Below are 21,970 nucleotides of genomic sequence, written 5' to 3' on the forward strand. Positions count from 1 at the left end.
GTTTCCGTAGTCTCTGGGAAAACATGGCGTCGCGCACCACCAAGGCACTTCTGTCCCTAGGTCGAATAAATATTCCTGCTCTTGGACTTAATAATGCAGTCAGCAGGGTCACATACGCAACGGCTTTGTCCGTAAATTCCTCCTCGTCCAAAAAAGGTGAGTTTCAGTGTCGCCGTAAAGCAGAACTCGCCGTTTCAGAGCTGCGTGCTAAGCTGCATGCTGGAAATGCTGTGACAAGGGCCAGTTCATGTAGCTCCTGTTCTGACGGTCATGTACTGTTTGTCTGGAGTTAGTATATAAACTCAGCTAACTAATTGCACGAAATTATCCATTTGTAGCTGTTATAGTTGATCTGTTTATCAGGTATGGGATGTGTTTGGAGTGTCAGGAGTTCTTGTGGGGCTCCTGTGTCTTTTATGTACGTTATGCCATTACTTGGATGTCTTTATCTCTGTTCCTCTCAAATCACTACAGTCAGAAAAGACATTAAATAAACTTAACAGAGATGAGATGGTGCTTTGTAAACTTAAAGCACTTTCTGAGTGACATTACAAGATCAGTTAGCCTTTAGTGAGCTCAGACAGAAAAATGTTGGGACAGCAGTAGGAGTACAGAGAAAGGGTTATTTTCTAACTTGGTTTGCCACCTCCCATTATATCCACTGCATTCAAATAATGAGATACCAACACTAAAAAAAAATCAATAATTTAATTTTAACATTACTAAAATGTCTTGTAACAGATTAGGATGACAAACTGAATGGCAAATTAATTTCCCCCCTTCTATTTTTTTTAGGTTTGTAACTAACAAGCAATGTTCAGATTGATTGACTTATTCAATTGTTCGGTCTATAAAATGTCAGAAAATGATATCCTGCGTTAGGTCTACACAGTGGCTTGGTGGTTAGCACTGTCGCCTCGCGTCCCGGCATGGGCCTGGGATCTTTCTACATGGAGTTTGCATGTTCTCCCTGTGTTTTCTCCGGGTACTCCAGCTTCCTCCCACAGTCCAAAAACATGCTGAGATTAATTGTTGATTCTAAATTGTCCGTAGGTGTGAATGTGAGTCCTTGAAACACTAGTCCAATGAGCAGTTTCCATCAGGGACTCTTGAGCTGGTAGCTAATCTCAAACCATATATTTTAACCATTAATTTGCCTTTCAACAACCAGTCAGTTGGCTTTCTACCAAGAAAATTGGTGCAAGAAAAGCAAAGACATTTTGTTGGTCTAGAATCAAGAACCATTTACATCAGGGGATTTGTGGTATAATTGTGCATTATCTAAAGAAGAAGAAGAAAAAACAGTTTCGGTATGGACGTGAAGTCAAAGCAGCATAAGACATAAACTGCCGCCTAACCCTAGTGTGCCGTTGTTTTTGTTTTGTTTGGCTGTAGCACTGCTGGAAAAGCACCAACTTATACACTCACTTAATGCTCTATATCCTATGTAAAATAAATATCTTGAAAGAACTAGACCCCATTTCATGTTGGTGGAAAGATTTTATTTGTGACTGAAGCTCCTGCCATCTGTGCCCCCAAAATGACCCTTCTTTCAAAATCAAATAGAGTTTTTCCTCTCACCATCTTGATAAAAAAAATCACAATCGGCTGGGCCTGCTCAGCATTTTAATCCATGCACACAGCATGGATGGATGTTAACTGCATAGCTGTGCTATAGATTATGCCTGTTTGGGAGTATTTACATTTGTTGTCTTTCTCTGCTCATTTATTCGTGCTGTGCCTGTAGTTTATCATTTTCCTGTGCAAGGTATTTATTTAGTGTATTAAGTGCAGTGTTCTGACCTTGATTTTTAAGACATTTTAATATATGTGTGTGACTAACCTTGATTTGTTATCAAATGTAGGTGCTCCAGAGAGAAACGGTAGAGGATTTGGTAGCAGAAAACCCAGAAGAGAAGTAAGTGTGCAGCTTTTCTGTCTATTTCCAATCTGAATACAACATGATGCACACATTTCTATTGAAACAAGACTTTCTGTCACCAGAAAAAAAAAAAATCAAATAATTTTCTCACAGTTGCCTGTTAAAAAAGCTTCTCTGCCCTCTTCCCTCTGTGTTGTGGTAAACAGGCCGAGGGGCCCAGGACAGAAAAGATGCCGGTGGATCAGGACTGGACTGCAGTTTATCCAGCAGCGACCCCCTTCAGACCAGGCTCCGTACCTCTGCCCGTGAGGATGGGATACCCTGTGAAAGGAGGAGTTCCTCCAGAGAAGAAGGGCAACTTGGAGCTAATCAAGGTCAGAGCTGATTACGTATAAAGAGGGGCTTACAAACTTAAGGTTTACTGACAAAAACAGGGTGGTAAATCGAAGGGATATTTGCATATGGTTAAAAAAAATCTTCAGATGTATTTAGACACATACAGCTGCCTGTGGGCTGTTTCTGTATGTCTTACATTTGTATATCCACCCTGGTGCTCTTTAAGACGAGCTGAGTTAATTGCAGCTGCGCAGTGCTCTTGCAGTACTGATGGAGCACTTTTTGCTCTGCTGCGTGGCTCTCATGGCTGTGTCTTTGTGCCCGGATTACTGAGCTGCTGTGTCCAGACACCAGCTGCTCCATCTGGACCCAAGCCACTTGCAGATCCACTACTTTGTCACAGCTGGATCTCTGCCCCACAGCCTAACGATATTGATTTCATTCTCTCAGTCTCCCAAACAGTTGTTTTTTTTATTGAAAACCAACTCATGGATGTAATTTTCCCAATCACATGCTCTTAATGTGACCAATGAGAAATTTATTTTGAAGTCATTATAGAATATTTTGTATAATTGTATGCCTTACATAATAATCTTTACTCAATGGATCAAGGGGATTTTGTGTTCCACTTTTACCATGCCTTTTAAAATCTGTGTTTTCTGAATTCTAGCTCAAAGTAGTTTTTATCCAGATCATCATTAAAATTCTGTGCTTGATATGCAAGTGCTTTCTAGAGTGTACTTTTTATTGTATCTGTGGCATATTTTCATGTATTTTCTCATTTAGTCGTGTCGATTTTTAATTACCCAGCTTCCAGTGACCAACGTTATACACTGGAATATGTGTTTGTATTACAGACAAATATGCGACTAATACATAAATCTCGAAGGAAAAGAGAAGAATGAAATATGTTACGAGGACAGATTGTGCAGATGAATGGACTATTGGTAAATTTGCCATATTTAAAGCCTCAGTGCCTTTGTTATTTGCTCCATCTGGTGCATTTCCTACGCTTTATGGATACCTAATTTTCATACACCTGTTGCAGCCCCTAGTAGATGCAAGCAAATGGATTTTAGGCCTTCCAAAACTACATGTAGAATGGCAATTTTTGTATCTATGGGAATATTAGAGGGAAAATTTTCATACATATATAGTAAAATAAAATCAGTTTGATCAGGATGTAGAATTTTCCTCATACGTTGTTTACCTGTTCAGTTAAAATATCCGTTAATATGCGCAGGTCAAATTTAAAAGAGCAATGAGCCAATATGACTTGTGTTGAAGTCTTTACCCTCATTGTGTATCACCACCGGTGTTGTCTCTATCTATCAGGGGGCGCATTGCAGGAAACTAAAGAGCATAATGATACGCTTTTTAGTAAGAGGTGATTAATTATTTAAAGCTTGTCTAAAGTCATTAATATGGCCGGCTTGACTTTTATTGCTTTTTAAAGTGGAAATTATCTCATCTTCACTAATGGATTCGTCCAAATCCACGGTGTTTAACCTTTGCTGCTAAGAAGTTATCAGTTATCTCTGTCTCATCACTGTTTTATGGGTAAAGCGTATGATTGTCAGTGGCAAGTCAAATCAGACATGCACAAGTCCTTGCTTTGTACACTGATGTTTTAACTTTTGACTTCATCCAGAGAGTAGAATCTAATGTGACACAACACATTTGAAATGTAATACATGAAAACATTTCTGTGATCTCACTCATTATCTGTTTCAGATCCCAAACTTCCTGCATTTGACACCAGCAGCCATCAAGAAACACTGTGAAGCTCTTAAACGTAAGTTCTCGGTTTGATTATCAAGACAGAAGTTGTTTCTTGCTTTGTGATATCATATTGCATGTTAACATGTTGTTTACATTAAAAAGTGTACATTTAGTGTATGTAACAGTGCTTTTCTCTGCTGGCAGCGTTCTGCACAGAGTGGCCGTCTGCTTTGGACACTGATGCCAAGTGTGATGAACACTTCCCCATTAAAGTAGAATGCACAGACTACGTGTCCTCTGGGCTGTCTGTCAGAAACCCTTCAGCTCGTATTGTTCAACTCAAAGTGAGTTTCACTGCTATTCTATTTTTTCTTCTCAGTTCCTCTGAGGAAGTCTTAAATTGAGTGTTTTGCTTGATGTGCTGACTTTTACTGTTATTTCAATCTATATAGCATCGAGTAGTGGTGAAACCTGTCATGTAAAATGAGATTACAGATTTGCGTGGATGTGTAGTCACCAGCTGACATCATGTCTGTGACTTATCTAGAGAGGCGTCCGCTGTCCGATGACCTCAAATCTAGGAACTTATGGCACGGAGAGATTAGTGTGAGACAATAAATTTACATTTAAACACGTGCTGAAGCTCAGTTACTATTTTTGTGTTAGTGTAAGGTCGTTAAAGTGTTTGGTTTTTTGTTTTAGATGTGGCTGTTGCCTTTTGCAAACTTCCTGTTTTCACTGAAAAGAGTAGCAAAACATTTTGGTATTGACATATTTGCTGGGACATTTTAATATTCCTCTTAATCCCTGCTACCACTAATCCATCAATATGCAATCCCCGCCTCAGACCAGAACCTTACATGTAAACACGTGGCATACATAGCAGTAAGAATCCATAAAAAATATATACTTTTGAAGTCCCTCAAAAATAAAAACAAAAGAAACTTTCAACTGCATTATATATTTGGCCAATTAAAATGTAGCACTATAGCTGACTTCTAAGTGTCAATTACAGTTCCATCTCTGGGATTATAAACAGCGTAACATTATTTCTAGTTTCAACTGTGATATTACACATATGTAAAGGTTGTGTTTGCTGTTTGAACGGGATGATAATGAGGGTGAAGCAGAACAATACACAATTTCTTTGATGCCTGAAAAGTCCCTCATTTGACAGAACCTTGCCTAAGACAGCTTTTTCACTTTTTATTTTTACCTGAATTGTTGTTTACATCTGAACACCAACACTGTGCTGCTCACTAAAACCTCTTCTTCTTTCTTGAAAGTTGTCACATGTTTACACATGTAAACTGTCGAGACTTTTTAACTGTAAAACATGTCAGAAGGAAGTCTGCCTTAAAACACCGCTATGAAGTTAAATGGTCTTTGATAAATTCGTAATTTTCACAGGCAGAAATGTCATTTTGCCATTAATCACTGGCCATCTGCTCCCCTGACACATTGCCTTAGATTATATCAGCAAGGTAGGAATTAGACATTAATCCAGGTGGATTAGGCAGGAGGATAGATTGGAGGGCAAATCTCACACAGTTAAATTCCAAATCCAGAACAAGTGGACTAAGCCCTTTATTTTTAGTTTGAAAAAAATGAATCAATCTTCAAATGATGAACATACGTGGGAGGTTTGCCTTTAGTTATTTTTTTTATGTTTAGAGAGAGGCAGGGGAATATCCTTGAAACTAAATCTGATGCAGATTTTGATTCAGACTGGACATGTGCTTCCAGAGACGGCAGACTCAACCACTTTGCCGTCTCTGTGCACATTTGTACAGCCGATACATGCTGACCTCAGACATCAGTGTAGCACACAGGGTAAATGTTCACGTGTATCTCGTGTTACCTTCCAGTACATTTTCAACGTGTTGTCAGAAATAATGCAAGTGAGAGCCATAAAGCCACGTCATCAAGGACTAATCTCTGGTTCCCATCAATCATCTCTGCAAAGAGCTTAGAGGTGATTCTGGACCACAGTATGAATGCTGGGATTTCATCTGTAAAAAGTCTAATGTTTAAATCAACCCAGTCAAAGCTCTGCCACTGTTAAAAAACAAACAGCGTTCTTGTTTAGATTGTATTTCTATTCCTAAACCGAAAGAGAGATATACTCGCACGCAAGTTTCTTTTACCCGATGAAAAATTAAATTTGGTTTCCCAAAACAAAAATGCATTTGGTACTTTGTGGTGCATGGTGTGTTCTGAACATTTTCTGTTGCGTTTTGTAAGGTTGGTGTGAAACGGAAAACGGAAAACGAATCGTCGCAATACACCAATGCATTGATGATGTGGACATGATTCACACTTTGCACATGCAATTGAATATGCACGATTTATCGATACCTTCAGTGGGTATAAATTTCATTCAAGATCATAGGCATTTCACTTGCTGTTTAACGATGCCACGCTTAAACCAAATTGAGAGGAACCAAGCCATCGGACGTCTGCAAGCTGGAGAGTCTGTCCGAGACGTTGCCCGTCACTTTAATGTCAACATCACCCATTTACCGTCTCCAGCGTCGATACAACACCACACAGAGCACCGATGACCTTCCCCGAAGCGGACAGACTCTCCAGCTTGCAGACGTCCGATGGCTTGGTTCCTCTCAATTTGGTTTAAGCGTGGCATAGTTAAACAGCAAGTGAAATGCCTATGATCTTGAATGAAATTTATACCCACTGAAGGTGTCGATAAATCGTGCATATTCAATTGCACGTGCAAAGTGTGAATCATGTCCACATCATCAATGCATTGGTGTATTGCGACGATTCATTTTCGGTTTTCACACCAACCTTACAAAACGCAACAGAAAATGTTAAGAACACACCATGCACCACAAAGTACCAAATGCATTTTTGTTTTGGGAAACCAAATTTAATTTTTCATCGGGTAAAAGAAACTTGCGTTTCTTTTGCGTGTGAGTATATACACACGTGGACAAAATTGTTGGTACCCCTCAGTTAAAGAAGGAAAAACCCACAATTCTCACTGAAATCACTTGAAACTCACAAAAGTAACAATAAATAAAAATTTATTGAAAATTAAATAATCAAAATCAGCCATTACTTTTGAATTGTTGATTAACATAATTATTTAAAAAAACAAACTAATGAAACAGGCCTGGACAAAAATGATGGTACCTCTATAAAAGATTGAAAACTATTTGACCAGAGTGACATGATTAACTCAGGTGTGTCATTTAATTGACATCACAGGTGTTTCCAAACTCATAATCAGTCAGTCTGCCTATTTAAAGGGAGACAAGTAGTCACCCTGCTGTTTGGTGAAAAGGTGTGTACCACACTGAACATGGACAACAGAAAGCAAAGGAGAGAATTGTCCCAGGACATCCGAAAAAAAATGATAGACAAACATCTTAAAGGTAAAGGCTATAAGACCATCTCTAAACAGCTTGAAGTTCCTGTGACAACAGTGGCTCATATTATTCAGAAGTTCAAGACCCACGGGACAGTAGCCAACCTCCCTGGACGTGGCCGCAAGAGGAAAATTGATGACAAATTGAAGAGACGGATCGTTGGAATTGTATCCAAAGAGCCCAGAGCAACCTCCAAAGAAATTAAAGGTGAACTCCAAGGCCAAGGTACATCAGTGTCAGATCGCACCATTTGTCGTTGTTTGAGCCAAAGTGGACTTCATGGGAGACGACCAAGGAGGACACCACTGCTGAAAAAAACTCATAAAAAAGCGAGACTGGAATTTGCAAAAATGCATGTTGACAAGCCACAAAGCTTCTGGGAGAATGTCCTTTGGACAGATGAGACCAAACTGGAGCTTTTTGGTAAGGCACATCAACTCTATGTTCATAGACTCAAAACCAAGCATACGAAGAAAAGAACACTGTCCCTACGGTGAAACATGGAGGAGGCTCAGTAATGTTTTGGGGCTGCTTTGCTGCATCTGGCACAGGGTGTCTTGAAAGTGTGCAAGGTACGATGAAATCTGAAGACTATCAAGGCATTCTGGAGAGAAATGTGCTGCCGAGTGTCAGAAAGCTTGGTCTCAGTCGCAGGTCATGGGTCTTCCAACAGGACAACGATCCAAAACACACAGCCAAAAACACCCAAGAATGGCTGAGAGAAAAGCGTTGGACTATTCTAAAGTGGCCTTCTATGAGCCCAGATCTGAATCCCATTGAACATATGTGGAAGGAGCTGAAACATGCCATTTGGAGAAGACACCCATCAAACCTGAGACAACTGGAGCTGTTTGCTCATGAGGAGTGGGCCAAAATACCTGTTGACAGCTGCAGAACGCTCATTGACAAATACAGAAATCGTTTAATTGCAGTGATTGCCTCAAAAGGTTGTGCAACAAAATATTAAGTTATGGGTACCATCATTTTTGTCCAGCCCTATTTCATTAGTTTGTTTTTTTTAAATAATTATGTTAATCAACAATTCAAAAGTGATGGCTGATTTTGATTATTTAATTTTCAATAAATTTTTATTTATTGTTACTTTTGTGAGTTTCAAGTGATTTCAGTGAGAATTGTGGGTTTTCCTTCTTTAACTGAGGGGTACCAACAATTTTGTCCACGTGTGTATTGGCTGGAGATATGGCACATACTGATGCCACATCTCCCTTAATCCATTTTGTGTATTTCTCTGTGCATCATTAAGCTTTATGTGGGCCACATAAACTATTCTATTAGTTTCTCTTATGATGATTGATCCGTGTTATTGCTCTTCAAGGTAAAGCTGTCCGTTTTAAACCTGGACGACCATGCACGCAAGAAAATGCTCAAACTTGTCGGGGAGAGATACTGCAAAGACACTGACGTCCTCACTATCACAACTGACAGGTAAACGCTGCTTCCTGAAAGCACGTAGTGGAAAGAAGATTAAACAATTCCTTTAAGTCTCTTCACGTTTGGTTTTCCTCCCTCTCTTTCCCAGCTGCCCACTGAGACAGCAGAACTATGACTATGCCCAGTACCTGCTAACTGTTCTCTACCACGAGTCTTGGGTAAGTTGGACACTTTTTTCCAAACTACTGTGTCTGGTAAGCTAGTTTTTTTTTTTTTTTTGATACATCAACCTGAATGACTGGATAAGAAAAATGACTCCCCAGGCAGACCGAATAATGAAGAAGTAGTTTTTCTCACTAAGTAGGCATTAACTATTTATTTAGTCAGACTATTTCAGTACATTCATTCAAAGATCCATCTTCTGCCCAGTTTTTACTCCTAACCAACGCTACCTGCTGCTATCTGGGATACTTGTGCCTTTTCTTCCTCCACTTAGCTCTCTCTTCTTGTTGTCTGACCTTTTGTCTTCCTTCAACAAGCATCCATTCATCTAAAGGCCAGCTGCTCTCTGGCATTACTTGTCCCTGCTATGACCCACTGTCACCTTCAGTGTCTTTACCCTTTTGAGAAGGCTGAGCTCAGATGCATCGTGATGCCTCATCTCATGCACTCACTGCATCTCACCCCACTTTGCAACGTTAAAAAAAGGATCACAATCACACAGCGGTACCTGCAGGATTCTTACTTGATGTGTTGTAGTTCACTTTCCTATCAGCATTTAGCTAAACCGTGCAAGTTCTATGAAGGGTATCAGATCCTCATTAATTAATGTAACTAGCCAGTTTCATATAATACTTGCAACTTTTAATTGTTTTCTCATGTTTTTCTTTCTTATATTTTGTACATCTCTGTTTATCTGGGTGGTGAATGATGAACATGACAGATAATTAAAGCCATAACTTAAGAAGAGATGTTATTGGAAAGACACTGATTCTGCCACATTAGTGTATTTCATGATCATATTTTAAGTGAAATTTTATACGAGAAGAATATTATAGTAGAAAATAGATTGCAGATTTGTATTCCGTCCTCATTGGTGACATTTACATATAATTAGCAACATGGCACAGTACCTCTCACCAGGGGAATTCGTGTCCATCTTGCTCGGCGATCTGAGCGACTAAGCCCATTAGGGAGGTATCAGAGTTGAATGGGCAGAAGGATGGCAAACAGCAGCATTGTCCAGTTGACATTTCCCTACAGATGAGGAGAAAATAGACTCCCCTATCAGGTGTTGACCCTGATACTCGTTCACATTAAGCCAACCATGCCGCATCAGACAAGTCTGCCACCAGGTCATTAGCCCAGGCACTGTTCGCATGAATTTGCAGCCAGACACATAAAAGAAAACGACTCCCCCTATTGCGTAACCTGTCTTTAGGAGCTTTTCCCGTCATGGCTTAGTCACATTTAAAAAAAAAAAAAAATCTCTCAGTTGTGAAAGGTGTTCGAGCCAGGAAGCACAACGCTGTCCACTGCCCTTTTGGACACACAATGGAAGGCACAGTGCTTGTCCAGCAGGCCTGTGGAAGCTGTGAGAGTGGCGTAGTGATCAGGTTGTAACGGTAGCCCACAAAGAGGCCAATTGTTAGCAGCCACTGAGGTGATTTTATCTCTCTACTCGGGGAGATGGACCTGGCCTGCTAATTCCAGTGGGTGCTAATCCAGGCCAGCGTCTGGGCTGGCTGCTCAAGGCTGCCTCCAACATGGAGAGGCGTTTACCGCTAAGAGGCTCTCTTTCTGCCTTTGTGCCCAGCACCTGTCTTTTTAACAAAAAAAATACGTTATTTGGAAAGTAGATAAACTCAATCTGGGAAACTGGTGGCTACTTGTTTACTGCCAAGTTCTGTTGACCAAACTGCTTAGTTATGGATGCAACAATAGACATGATGGCACTACTGTCAACACTTGGCATTATTTCATATTGTATGTCGTATTAAACACTCAACACGCCTGACTAAATTTAATCCTTCAGATAAAATGCTACAGCCTCATTGTGTGTCTTGTTTTAGTGAGGCACACTGCAGAACATGATCTAAAACTACTCCTGCTCTCAATTCAGTAGATTATCATTTCAAAGGAAGCTACTGATCTACTCTGAAGTATCTGGTGCTCTTCACTGTAGGACCTGGACTGGATCCAGACAGGATGTTATGCGGATCAGATATATATAGTGGTAATGATGGTCATTAACCTCAAACACCTGGACAGCAGCAGAACTGAGGCTCCGTCGCTGGCCTGTTTTAAGCTGCTGCTCAATGGGACGTATTGTTCTCCAGGGAATGTGATGACAGCTAGACAGGCAGCGGACGGAGAACTACATATAGAGAAATACTATCTCTGTGAGAGGGGCATCAAAGAAAGGGTGTGGGGCGAATAACAGCCTCCCATATTTGACATAACTGAAAATCATTATACCTGTTTTTGTTGCTATCCTGCAGACAGAATTCAGCCCGAGTTGCTTCAGATTAGCCGCTACTACTTTCTCAGTTAGGGTTACAAAGTTTCTGTTTCTCGCATTCTCCAGAAAACCGAGGCCTGGGAGGCTGAGAAGACCGTGGCAGACATGGAGGAGTATAGCTGGGAAGGCAGCCCGTCCCAGAAGAATATCATGGATTTGTTGCTACGCATGAACGTGGCCGGAGAGGGAGAAGGTGAAGAAGTGCGAGAACAGCTGCTGGGAAGAAGTGAGGTGCAGGAGTACAAGGACTCAGTAACAAGGCTGAAGAACGAAGGAGACAACGAGGGCAGCGTGCTGCAGTACAAGGAGGCGGTCAAGAAAGTGTTCAACCTCTAATACCACTGAACATACAAATGTATTTACACAAAGACGGCAACCAAGAGCAACATGGACCTCCACTTGCAGCCTCACATATAATTTGGGACTCCAACATTGAATCAGTAACACAAACAGGAGTTACTTTAGATTTTCATTGTTTCATTTTGCATCAGGATATCACAACCCCAAGACTATAGTTAGTAATATTTATATTCCAAAATAATATACTGTTATGAGGCGAACGATGCAGGCGTTGATATAAAAATAAAATTGTAATGTATGCTGTTGTTACTGAGTGTTGTCTTTGAAGTCAGGAAGTTGTATGGAGTTTGTGTGCGTGATGGTTAAAGCTTTAATGAAATAAAAGCCCCATTCAGTCTCTTCCCAGCCCAGCTTCAGCTCCCATCCCACTCTCGTCACTATCAGGTCGAGGAGCAGCTCCCCAGTGAAAGGATGCTTTCAGCAGCAGGCTGTTGAAAAGTACTTCACTCTTCTTAAAGAGTTTTGGTCTGTGCGCTTTTAGGTCAGGAGCAACCCAGTACACCGAGGACTGGACCGTTGGAAGGTCAAAACACTGAGAGCCACGAGGCAAATCTACAGTCTGTCAACATACTGATGATCTGAACCACTCTTGAATCGTAGCCGTTAATTGCTTGGAAGTGCTCACGAAGTCGCACTTAAGACCTGGGTAGACGAGTGGCTAATGTCTTTGAGGTTTGGCATCAACAACAGTTTAAAGTCACTGAAGTGCATCAAAATGTAGGCCAGACAAAAAGACATCTGTTGACTTTCTTGACAAAAAATTGGAGCTCTTCTGTTTTTGGTGCTCTCATCTCAGCTCTACTAGTGTTTCTGCCTGCTAACTACTTTTTCCATCCCCATTTCCTGACAAAGAAGCAATAGAAAGCAACATACGGGCTTTTAAAATGATGCAGAGTGTGAAAATTTACAGAAATAAAACCATACAAATTCTATTCATGTCCACTGTCCCTTAATCTGGGATTCTTTCATTATTAATACTGTGAAACACCAGAAAAATGTCACTTCCATCTTTTTTTTTTTTTAAATCTTGTTTTCACATTCAGGAGTTCTCTTTGACCAGCACATACTTAATCAGACGCATGGAGCCTCTCTTCCCTCTCCATGACGTCCGGTAGCGTCCCATCCTCTTCCTCTGACCCCTCCAGCTCACCACCAGCAGGACAGAGCAGCAGCAGCTCAGCAGCACCGAGATGCAGATGGCCACGGCAACCAGCAAGGTGTGACCAGCCACATGCCACCCAGGTCCCAACCCTGGTAGGGGTTCCTCTCCACTGCCTCCCTGACCTCCATCACTGCCTGCAGTGTGGTTCCTCCCCAGGCTGCCCTTGGTCTCGTTGGGATGCTGCTTGCTGCTCTCCATGTTGCCCATAAGAGTTGTAGAAGGCGGAGGGCTGCTGGCTAGCTGAGAGAAGCTGGTGGTGGTGGGATGATGGGTAGAGGTGGGTTTGGAGGGTTGTGCAGTCATTGTAGAAAAAGCAGGAAGGGTTTCAGAGTTGTACTGGCCGAGGGTGGTAACTGGGGTGGACGAAAGAGGCGTAGTAAAGCGAGGTGCAAGAGAAGCAGCGGAGGTGGCGGGGGGTGTTGTATGTACATAGTTTCCTGAAGCTGGTGGAGTATTTTCAGTAGAAGACAAGGTGGTTGTTGGAACTGTAGCAAGCTGAGTGGATTCTTGCAGCGCTGCAGTGGTGGTGTGGACCTCGCTGGCTGTAGTGGGATGTTTAGCTGAGGGTGCAGAAGTCGGGGGCAGGGCAACGGGTGGAGGAGGGTGAATGAACTGGCGCTTGTCTGAAGGCAGCGGCTCTGAGGCGTTGACTCGGCTGTAGTGGTGGGGCAGCACACGGACATTAGAGGTGAAGTATTTTCCGAACACCAACAAATCAGGATCCACACCTAGAACACGAAGAAATGAATGAGCGTCCTGTTTGTTCTGGTCGGAAAAACACTAAGTGTTTTAGAAAAGCTTTAATGTTCCTTGGCATCGGTTCTTTGAAGTCATTTGATGTTTGATGATGGTGGTCAAGAATGCTCTCTAGCAAAAATAAAAATCTCCTAAAGGTGTACAATTGGCACATGATTAACATCCTTTTTATCAAATTATTCAGTGATCCCTCATGTCCTAGTGTTTGGGACATAATCATGCTGGAAACACTCTTGTTCAGAAACAAATGTTTGATTATAGGTGATCACGCAGAACAAGTTGTTTTGCAGTGATCACCTATAATCAAACATCTAAAGGGACAAGTGGACCCTTCTTTATTGCTTTAAGTAGAAATGTAACCATTTGGTAGTATTTTAATAGTAGCAGTAGTAACATAATAGTCATAACTGAGATTTTTTGGCATCATCTATGCTCACAATAGGCCTTTGCAATAGTAAAAAAGCAGATTTAGTAAAATCAAGCAAAAAGCCTCTTCACAATAACGAAAAATCACATTTGCATAATTATCTGGAACACACAGTATAATAGTATACAGACTATATATATATATATATATATATATATATTTTTTTTTTTTTTTTTTTTTTTTTTTTTGCAAGTTGCAACAAACAATTGCAACAAAATGTCTCCTACAGCATATCAGAGCCACCAGACCCCCTCACTGTAGAGGTCAAGAGTTTAGGTTTTTCTCCTAATTTATCACCCGACTGTAACAATGTACTAGATTTGAACTGAGCAACTGGTTAATCAGTTTTTGCTTTTGTACAAAAATTGGCACAAATTTCAAATATTAGTAGGTCTCAGTGCTGGGAAAAGTTTTGGATCCTCTATTTCACTGAATGGCAGCATAAATGGCAGCACAATGCTGAAAAAATGCTCAAACCAGACCGTAAAATATGGATTCCAGAGTTATATTATTATATATTGCCAGATAATTGCTGATGCACTTAGTTTTAACTGCTATTTGGTGGATAAATATTTTATAGTGTGATCGGTATGTAATTTTTAAAATCTAAAGCAAACTATAGCGGTTATAGAAATATAGTGCAGTAAGAAGGACAGTATTTCCTTTTGAAAAATAGTGCCAAAGAGGGATAAAGTAGAAAAAAATGATGCACAAGTGCATGAAAATTCTACTCTGGTGCAGTGCTTCTGTAATAAGTTACTTCTTTTAACTGCTGCTAGAATTAGTACAGTAGTTCAAATCTAATTATTAAGACTTTAATATGATCTGTATGCAGTGTACATAAATATATAGACAAGGAGTTAATTTACCCTTTGTGATGTTGTAGAGAACAACGTTGCCTCTGTGACTCAGAATGCAGCTCTCCAGGGTTGGACAATGCAGATGGAAGCAGTTCACGTTTTCTTGAGTGGTATCATAGTGAAATATGGCCAGATTACAGGAAACTATAAGGACAGGAAAGATGATTATTCAGGGCTGAATGCATGAGAGCAGCAGATCAACGTACTTCCTCTAACGGATTAAAGAAAGAGAAGATGACAGGAGAATAACTCACAGTTTCTGGTCAGGCAGCAGGTGCGGCTGCATTTCAGCGCCGTCTCCTCCTGGTAGAACTTTAAAAGCTGAGCTCCTCTCCTCTGAGACTCCTCGATGTCGATGAAAATCCCCGGGAATCGTCGGATCCAGCAGTTCTTATAATAGGAGGTCGGTGAGCACCTGGACTCCGTGTGGCTCACCAGACTGAGGACCAGCGTGAGCGAACCCCATGCCACATTCATTGCGCGTAATCTGAGTCACAGCATGTTAGATTACAATCCGGACGAAGCAAAGACATATTTGGGAGGCTGCTTGCTTGGAGCCGAGGGGAGCCAGTGGTCTGGTTTTACTGGTGCCAGTCCGTCTCCAGGTGTGTCACAGTTACGCACCAGGAGGAGGTGGAGACCTAGCCGTGCGTAAGGCGTTCAAGGCTGAGCCAGAGCGCAGTCTGTCAGCCTCCTGGGTGCAGGTGGAGGATATCTCAAGCTCTGCCTGGTTTCCACAGATTTAGTTTAATTATATAGGAGTTAACAGCTTACTGCACATAATGTCATGAAATACAAATTTTCTGCTCGAAATTCAACTTTTATGAAATGCATTTATCCTAAAATCTTCCTGATTAAATGGGCTACTCAATTTTAACAACAAAACAGGATTTTCCTTTTAGTCTGACTTCTCAACTGTGCAAGCCTTTGGCTTGATAATGATCAAAACATGAAATTTAGGTTGGTTTAAAGGAATATTCCACCTTAAATCTTTGAATGCTGACCTAAAAGGTTGGTTTCAGAAAGTATTCCACCTACAACGTCCTCACACATCCACCTTAAAGGAACATTCCACCAAAAATCCCTGGACATGGACCTAAAATGTTGGTTTAACTGAGTATTCCATCCAAAATCCTCAAAGAGACCTGAGGGGCTGGTTAAAAGGAATATTCCACCTAAAACCTCAACTAGGGCAGTATGTGTAGCAGCAACAGCAGAAAGAGGTCCTCTCTGGGTGGAAGAATCACATCCGAGTGGCAGCTCCTTTTCTGCTCTTACCTTACTCACTGAACTCAAGTACCACAGATGACTCGAGTAGTTGACGTGTCCTGCTGCAACCTTCTCTTTTTCAGCTTTCGTACATGTCCGATCGTGTAACCAATGGAGGGAAAACCACCCTCACTAACCGCCTGATCAAGAACCTGCCCAACTGCTGCGTGGTCCATCAGGATGACTTCTTCAAGCCCCAAGATCAGACTGAAGTTGGTGAAGATGGCTTTATAGAGTGTTGTTTATTGTATTTTATTGTATTTGATTAAAGAATATGGAGTATTATTACTGTTTATTATTGTTCTTGGGTTTACTATTAAATGTACAGAGTGCTACTTACTGTATTTTAAGATTTACATTACTGCACAGAACATTTAAGATTATTTTACCCAAGATCAAGGGTACAGATTGTTGTTGTTCACTGTGTATTGGGTAGTATTCATTCTGATTTAAACTGACTAGTATACAGAACTCTATGATGTTTCTGGTATAAAGCTGAGAACTAGTTGCTAAAAGTACAGAATATTATTTCTTATTTTAGGTGTGATAAATGTCAGTAAACATTCTCAGAAGTGGAAATTGACAAGGTTGTATATCATGCTGTTCTTGCACAATATTTGTCACTTAAATGCCCTCAGGATACTGTCGATGAGCTTACTAGTTTTACATAACAGGCAGATGCTGCAGCTGATGATGCTGTAATTCACATAAACAAGGAAACAAGTCCATCATAGTTTGAATGTTAACAGTTCAAAATGAAAAGGTCATATACAACTTTCCTATTGAGTTAAAGAGCCAAAAAAAAAAAAACCCTTGAAAAGTACTTTATAAAAGCGAGAGGTCGGTCGCAGCTTTCATTTTTTCTTACAACTTTTCGGTGCCCCCCCCAATATATGTTGTACCCCCTTGTGCCCCCCCACTGAAAAAAATAATCTGGATCTGCCCCTGCACATGGCATCTTGCTCCAGCTTTTCTTCTTTTTTTGTTGCAAGAACTAGGTTACAAAACAAAGCAAAAAAAAAAAAAAAAAAAAAGGAAAAAACAAAACAAGCTGTGGTCAGACATCTGAGAGCGGATTGCCATAATTGCAGCAATCTGCCTGAATTCTTTCAAATGGGATTATCAGAATAAGCCCTTTGCTCTGCGGTTTGGGATTTGCTACACTTCTCTCACCTTTGTGAACTTGTCTCTCCATCACAGTGCCACATTCTCAGTTTACACTTGGGAGTTGAAAGCACCTCTTTGGATAAAGAGCTTATGGAATGCAGGGCACGTCGGCTTCAACCTTAGGCCAGATAATGGTTTGGAAAAGAAATAATCTGAATCTGAGGATTGCCTTTCCAAAAATAACTGAATGAGCACTTTAGATGACACCAAAAACAACACATTTTGTTGTGCTAGACTACATATTTTATGTTGACTTCTTCAAATTGGATATTATCACATCTTACTCCATTTTTTTTTTAAATGCCAAAACATTTATGCTGTCCTACAGAATGCACATTTGTTTAGAAAATCAGGTAATCAGCCTCAGCAGTAGGATATCTGGTTGTCGTCCCAGTTGGATTCTTTTCCCATAGCAGTGGGAACTTAAGACCAAAGCGCATTCTTTGGTTTGAAAGAGACACTAGTGGATTAAATGGGAAACTGGCACTTGGAGGCATTGCTCTCCCACCAGCAGAGTGTAGTTTCCATGTGTGTTACTGAAGTCAAATGACGAGTATCAGAGTTGTAAGTCCAGTCCAAAAGTTTCATTGTATGAACAGAAACAGTGTAATGATATCTCACCACCACTAGATGGCAACAGTCACCTCTAGCAAACAGCAGCTGTCTCAACCCCTGTCCCACTAACAGGTCATTAAACGTATTATATCTATTTACATTACAGAAATCAACGCACTTTTGAACCAACAAAAAATAATGCCAGTCCAGATGGATGTGAACAAAACTGTAAATTTGCAATGACTGTGCCAATTATAGATCCCCTCCAGTAAAGGTCAAGCTTTTTACTTTAACCCTCCTGATGTCTTCATTTTAGAAAACGTTTTAGAAAGAAAAAAAATCCCCCAAATATTGCAAGAACGTTTTTACAAATCTTTTCAAAAATGAGTGAAAATCTTCCAAAAAAATCCGAAAAATATCAAAAGTGATTACATATATATCAGTAAAACTTCTAATACTTCTGAAGCTTCTAATATTTTCTTTAAGAACGTTCATATTCTTGTGCATGTTCAGTAAAATGGCTGAGCATTTCCGTTTACATATAAATGTCAAAAACACAAGTTTAGACTATAGTTTCACACTTAACAAACCTAATAAACCAATCCTATCAACTTGCAGGGTGAGGTTTTCTGTATCATTATTTTTTCCAGGTCAAAGATATATGGCTATATTATAATCTTACAATTTGTCGTTATGTCGTGTAGAGTAGGTTTACAGTGTTTGAGCAGAGTTGTAGGTGAGCCAGAGTGCACGAGCTGCAGTTAATTGGGAGGAGGGGTTGGCTGGAAAAGAGGTAGAGACTTTAGAGGAAGAAACAGTTTCGAGTTACATCTAAGCCATTCGAAGGCAAGAAGGGGTTACTTTTATGGAAAAACGTTTAAATATGCATTTTGATTCACAGATATGAGTTTTAAGGGCTTTAATCAATAACTAAAGGTGAGTTTTAAACCTGAAAGAGAAACCAATATGTTGCAGAAGATATAAAACTGTTGTTCAACCCTCCTGTTGTCCTCATTTATGGGCACCAAAAAGTATTGTATCCTTGTCTGAAGAAAATCCCCAAACTTCTGAAAATTTGCAAAACCTTCAGGAAAAAATTCAAATAATTCCTTGAACGTTTCCCTAAAAAGTTTTATTTAAAAAAAAAAAATCCCCCAAATTTTGCAAGAAAATTATTGTAAATATTTTCAAAAAAGAGTAAAAATCTTTTTAAAAATTCCTAAGAATATCTAAAGTGATTACATATATATCAGTAAAACCTCTAAAGTTTGCGCTTTAAGAACATTCACATAAAAATAGATTTTTGTGGGAATGTTCTTAAGAAACATTCCCACAAAAATCTAACATTTCTTTTTTCCCCACCAAAAATGTTCAAAGATTTCCCAAAGATGTTGAAAATGTGGACATCAGAAGTTTCACTGTGAAAATATATATTTTTCCCACATTTTCAAACTTTAAAATGGGTCAATTTTGACCCGCAGGACGACACAAGGGTTAAAGAAAGTAGTTGGTTAATTCAGCAGATTGATTTAGTCATTTATCAACACGTGTTGGCTCCACTCTCCCAAATAATACTCGACAGGTTTTGATTTTATAATCAAACAAAACACATAATTTTCAGATTCCTACTCATTAAACTTTTTTTCCTTTTTACTATTTAACTGTTTTAACATAGTGTAAAAATTAATGTGTTCACCAAATCAAATTGCAATCATGCCAAAACTCATTTCAAAGTACAGCTCTACAATAAATCCGTACCTTTTGGGTTTTTTGGAGCCATATCACTATCAAATGGTTTTAAACCTAATTCCTTCGAAGTTGAGCCACTTTGGTTTGTACACTGAGACCTCTATTGTATATCTAGCCATACTTATTAAGCAACTTTGTGTTGAAACAAGATTGCAGAGATGTTTCAAAGTGTCAGCACACATGAAAGCTTTGGTCTGATTTCTACTCAGTGTATTTGAATGTAGGATTAAATCCTGTCCATTTGATGATATCCTGCATATCTATAGGTTCACATCACATGTAGCAGTGAGTTGCAGCGCTTCACAAAACCCAGCGACAGTGAGCAGTTATGTAAGAAACACTTGTATTTTCATCTGACACTTCAGGGCAAGTTACAGATACAGACAACTTCTGTAAATCAACTTACAGATCCAAATCTGGTTCAAGTTAGCAGTGTTATTATGTGCCTTTTGTTGTAGTCAGATCGTTTTCAATCAAAACAGTAAGACAATACAAGAAACATTGAACATTAAACATCAAACAAAGTGAATACAATAGCTCTCTTAAATCATTTTAGCCACTCATCGTCACAGTTCTGCTAAGAGGAGATGGATGTGGCGCTGTACATAATTATTCAAATGCTCAAATAACACAAAACATTGGCACCAAAAACAGTGATATTTCATGGATGTGCAAAAGAGGGATTCTCTGTCTACTTTTAGTATTTTTTTCCCCATTGTCATATATATTTAAGTCACTAGATGGCACCCTGAGGCAGCCGAACTCCTCTGTAGCGAACATCCCCTGCACATGCATGTGTGTAAAACAATCTAAATGAAACACAAGCTCTAGTAAAAATGAGATGAAAAACACCACCAACGACAACTCTCTCATGCAGGTCTTGATTGGCTCCTTTGGTATAGAGACCACAGTGTATCATGGTCCTCCTCTGTGCTTTTTTGTTCTTTTTCTTCTTGCCGCTTTCCACACACAGCATGTCTCAGCTTCCACAGTCCCAGCTCCACCTCTTCTTCAGCAGTAGTAGTGTTCCTGCACACGCTGATGCAGCCAGTGTTTCGTTGGGCTCCCGACCGAGTTGTATGGTGTCAGCTTTAAGCTTGCAGAGGAAGTAGTCCATTGTTTAGTGCTGTTGCTCACTGATGTGCTACAATGGGTCTAGAGCTGGCAAGTTCCAACTGTGTGACTGTGTCAGTCTTTGACTAGCCTGTAAATATGGTGCTGCGCGCCATGCTCGCTAGTGGACACCTCAAAGACGTAGGCTATGCAGAGCAGGGTCTCCAGTGTGTCCCTGTTAGTCACCACCTACAGACAAACACACAAAAAAAAGCCTTCAGTCAAGGCTTCTTTCTCATGTTTTTACTAATACCAACATTTCAGCAACTTTTATTTTAGTTCTGTAAATAAATATGCAATGAAACTGTAACACTGGTGTTTAACAACTTAACTTTTATCTCATTGGTCTGGACAGAGCCCCGGTCTTCTGCTACATCAACAACACTTAGTTACTGTAAGCTTTAATACATTCCTTTGATTGCATTTAAATGTAAAAATAAACATGTTTATCAGTTTTCTGCTAATTTTATTTCAATCAATCAATCAATCAATCTTTATTTATAAAGCCCTTTTCATGCCAGGGAGCAGCTCAAAGTGCTTTACATAAAAACAACACAACAATTAAAAGCACTTAATACAAGAGATATAAAAACAAACACACACACACACACACACACACATACACCTACACATAAACACACACTTGCACAAACTCGGGAATTAAGAACACTTGAGGAAACGCTGTCTCACACAGTGGGGAAACAACAGAGAATGAGGTTTAGATTAAAATGGGAAAAAATAGGATATATAAATAAAAGCAATAAAAGCAATAAAAAAACAAGATAAATGGGTAAAAGGATACGTAAATAAAAATAAATAGGATATATAAATAAAAGCAATAAGAGCAATAAAAAATTAAGATAAATAAATACAAGGAATAAAAGACTTCAGACCGGACTGAAGCCGACGTAAAAAAGATTAAAAACACGATAAATAATAAAATAACAGCTACGACCTGAGGGTTCTAAAAGGCACATATTTCAAAAGCAGATCAGATAAATAATTTGGACCAAGACCATTAAGAGCTTTAAAAACCATTAAAAGAATCTTAAAATCGATTCTGAAGCAGACAGGTGACCAGTGCAGAGACTTTAAAATTGGTGTAATGTGTGCTCTCTTTCTGGTCCTCGTCAAAACCTGTGCAGCTGAGTTCTGAAGATGCTGTAAAGGGATAATACTTTTTTTAGAGAGACCAGAAAGAAGAGCGTTACAGTAATCTATTCTGCAGGTAATAAAAGCATGCATTAGTGCTTCAGTGTTGGCTTGAGATAAAAATGGCCGTACCCTGGAAATGTTCTTGAGATGAT

The 21,970-nt window shown here is 39.8% G+C and overlaps 3 protein-coding genes across 8 annotated transcripts in view; 1 reads left to right on the forward strand and 2 right to left on the reverse strand.

Moving 5' to 3' along the window:
* Window position 1: 1 nt before the first annotated feature.
* Window positions 2-11,891, forward strand: mrps35 (mitochondrial ribosomal protein S35). Its single transcript, XM_022196589.2, has 8 exons — window positions 2-156; window positions 1,866-1,918; window positions 2,089-2,256; window positions 3,953-4,013; window positions 4,145-4,284; window positions 8,669-8,778; window positions 8,873-8,942; window positions 11,312-11,891. Exons 1-8 carry the CDS (start codon window positions 24-26, stop codon window positions 11,579-11,581), a joined length of 1,005 nt encoding a protein of 334 aa, XP_022052281.2. The 5' UTR covers window positions 2-23; the 3' UTR covers window positions 11,582-11,891.
* Window positions 11,892-12,290: 399 nt separating this feature from the next.
* Window positions 12,291-15,901, reverse strand: LOC110952847 (MANSC domain-containing protein 4). Its single transcript, XM_022196590.2, has 3 exons — window positions 15,065-15,901; window positions 14,820-14,954; window positions 12,291-13,495 (listed from the first exon to the last, which is right to left on the reverse strand). The coding sequence occupies exons 1-3, from the start codon at window positions 15,285-15,287 to the stop codon at window positions 12,645-12,647; spliced, it is 1,209 nt and encodes a 402-aa protein (XP_022052282.2). The 5' UTR covers window positions 15,288-15,901; the 3' UTR covers window positions 12,291-12,644.
* A 3,975-nt stretch (window positions 15,902-19,876) lies between these two features.
* The window catches only part of LOC110952830 (transcriptional enhancer factor TEF-3), a 42,337-nt gene continuing 40,243 nt past the window's right edge, over window positions 19,877-21,970 (reverse strand). For all 6 annotated transcript variants that reach the window (XM_022196565.2, XM_051952552.1, XM_051952554.1 and 3 more), the window contains one exon: window positions 19,877-20,852. In XM_022196565.2, coding sequence (XP_022052257.2) covers window positions 20,739-20,852 — 114 coding nt within the window. In that variant the 3' untranslated portion in view covers window positions 19,877-20,738. The remainder of the gene's footprint in view (window positions 20,853-21,970) is intronic.

This window comes from Acanthochromis polyacanthus, chromosome 8 (genome assembly GCF_021347895.1).
Source record: "Acanthochromis polyacanthus isolate Apoly-LR-REF ecotype Palm Island chromosome 8, KAUST_Apoly_ChrSc, whole genome shotgun sequence".
Classification (NCBI taxonomy): Eukaryota; Metazoa; Chordata; class Actinopteri; family Pomacentridae; genus Acanthochromis; species Acanthochromis polyacanthus.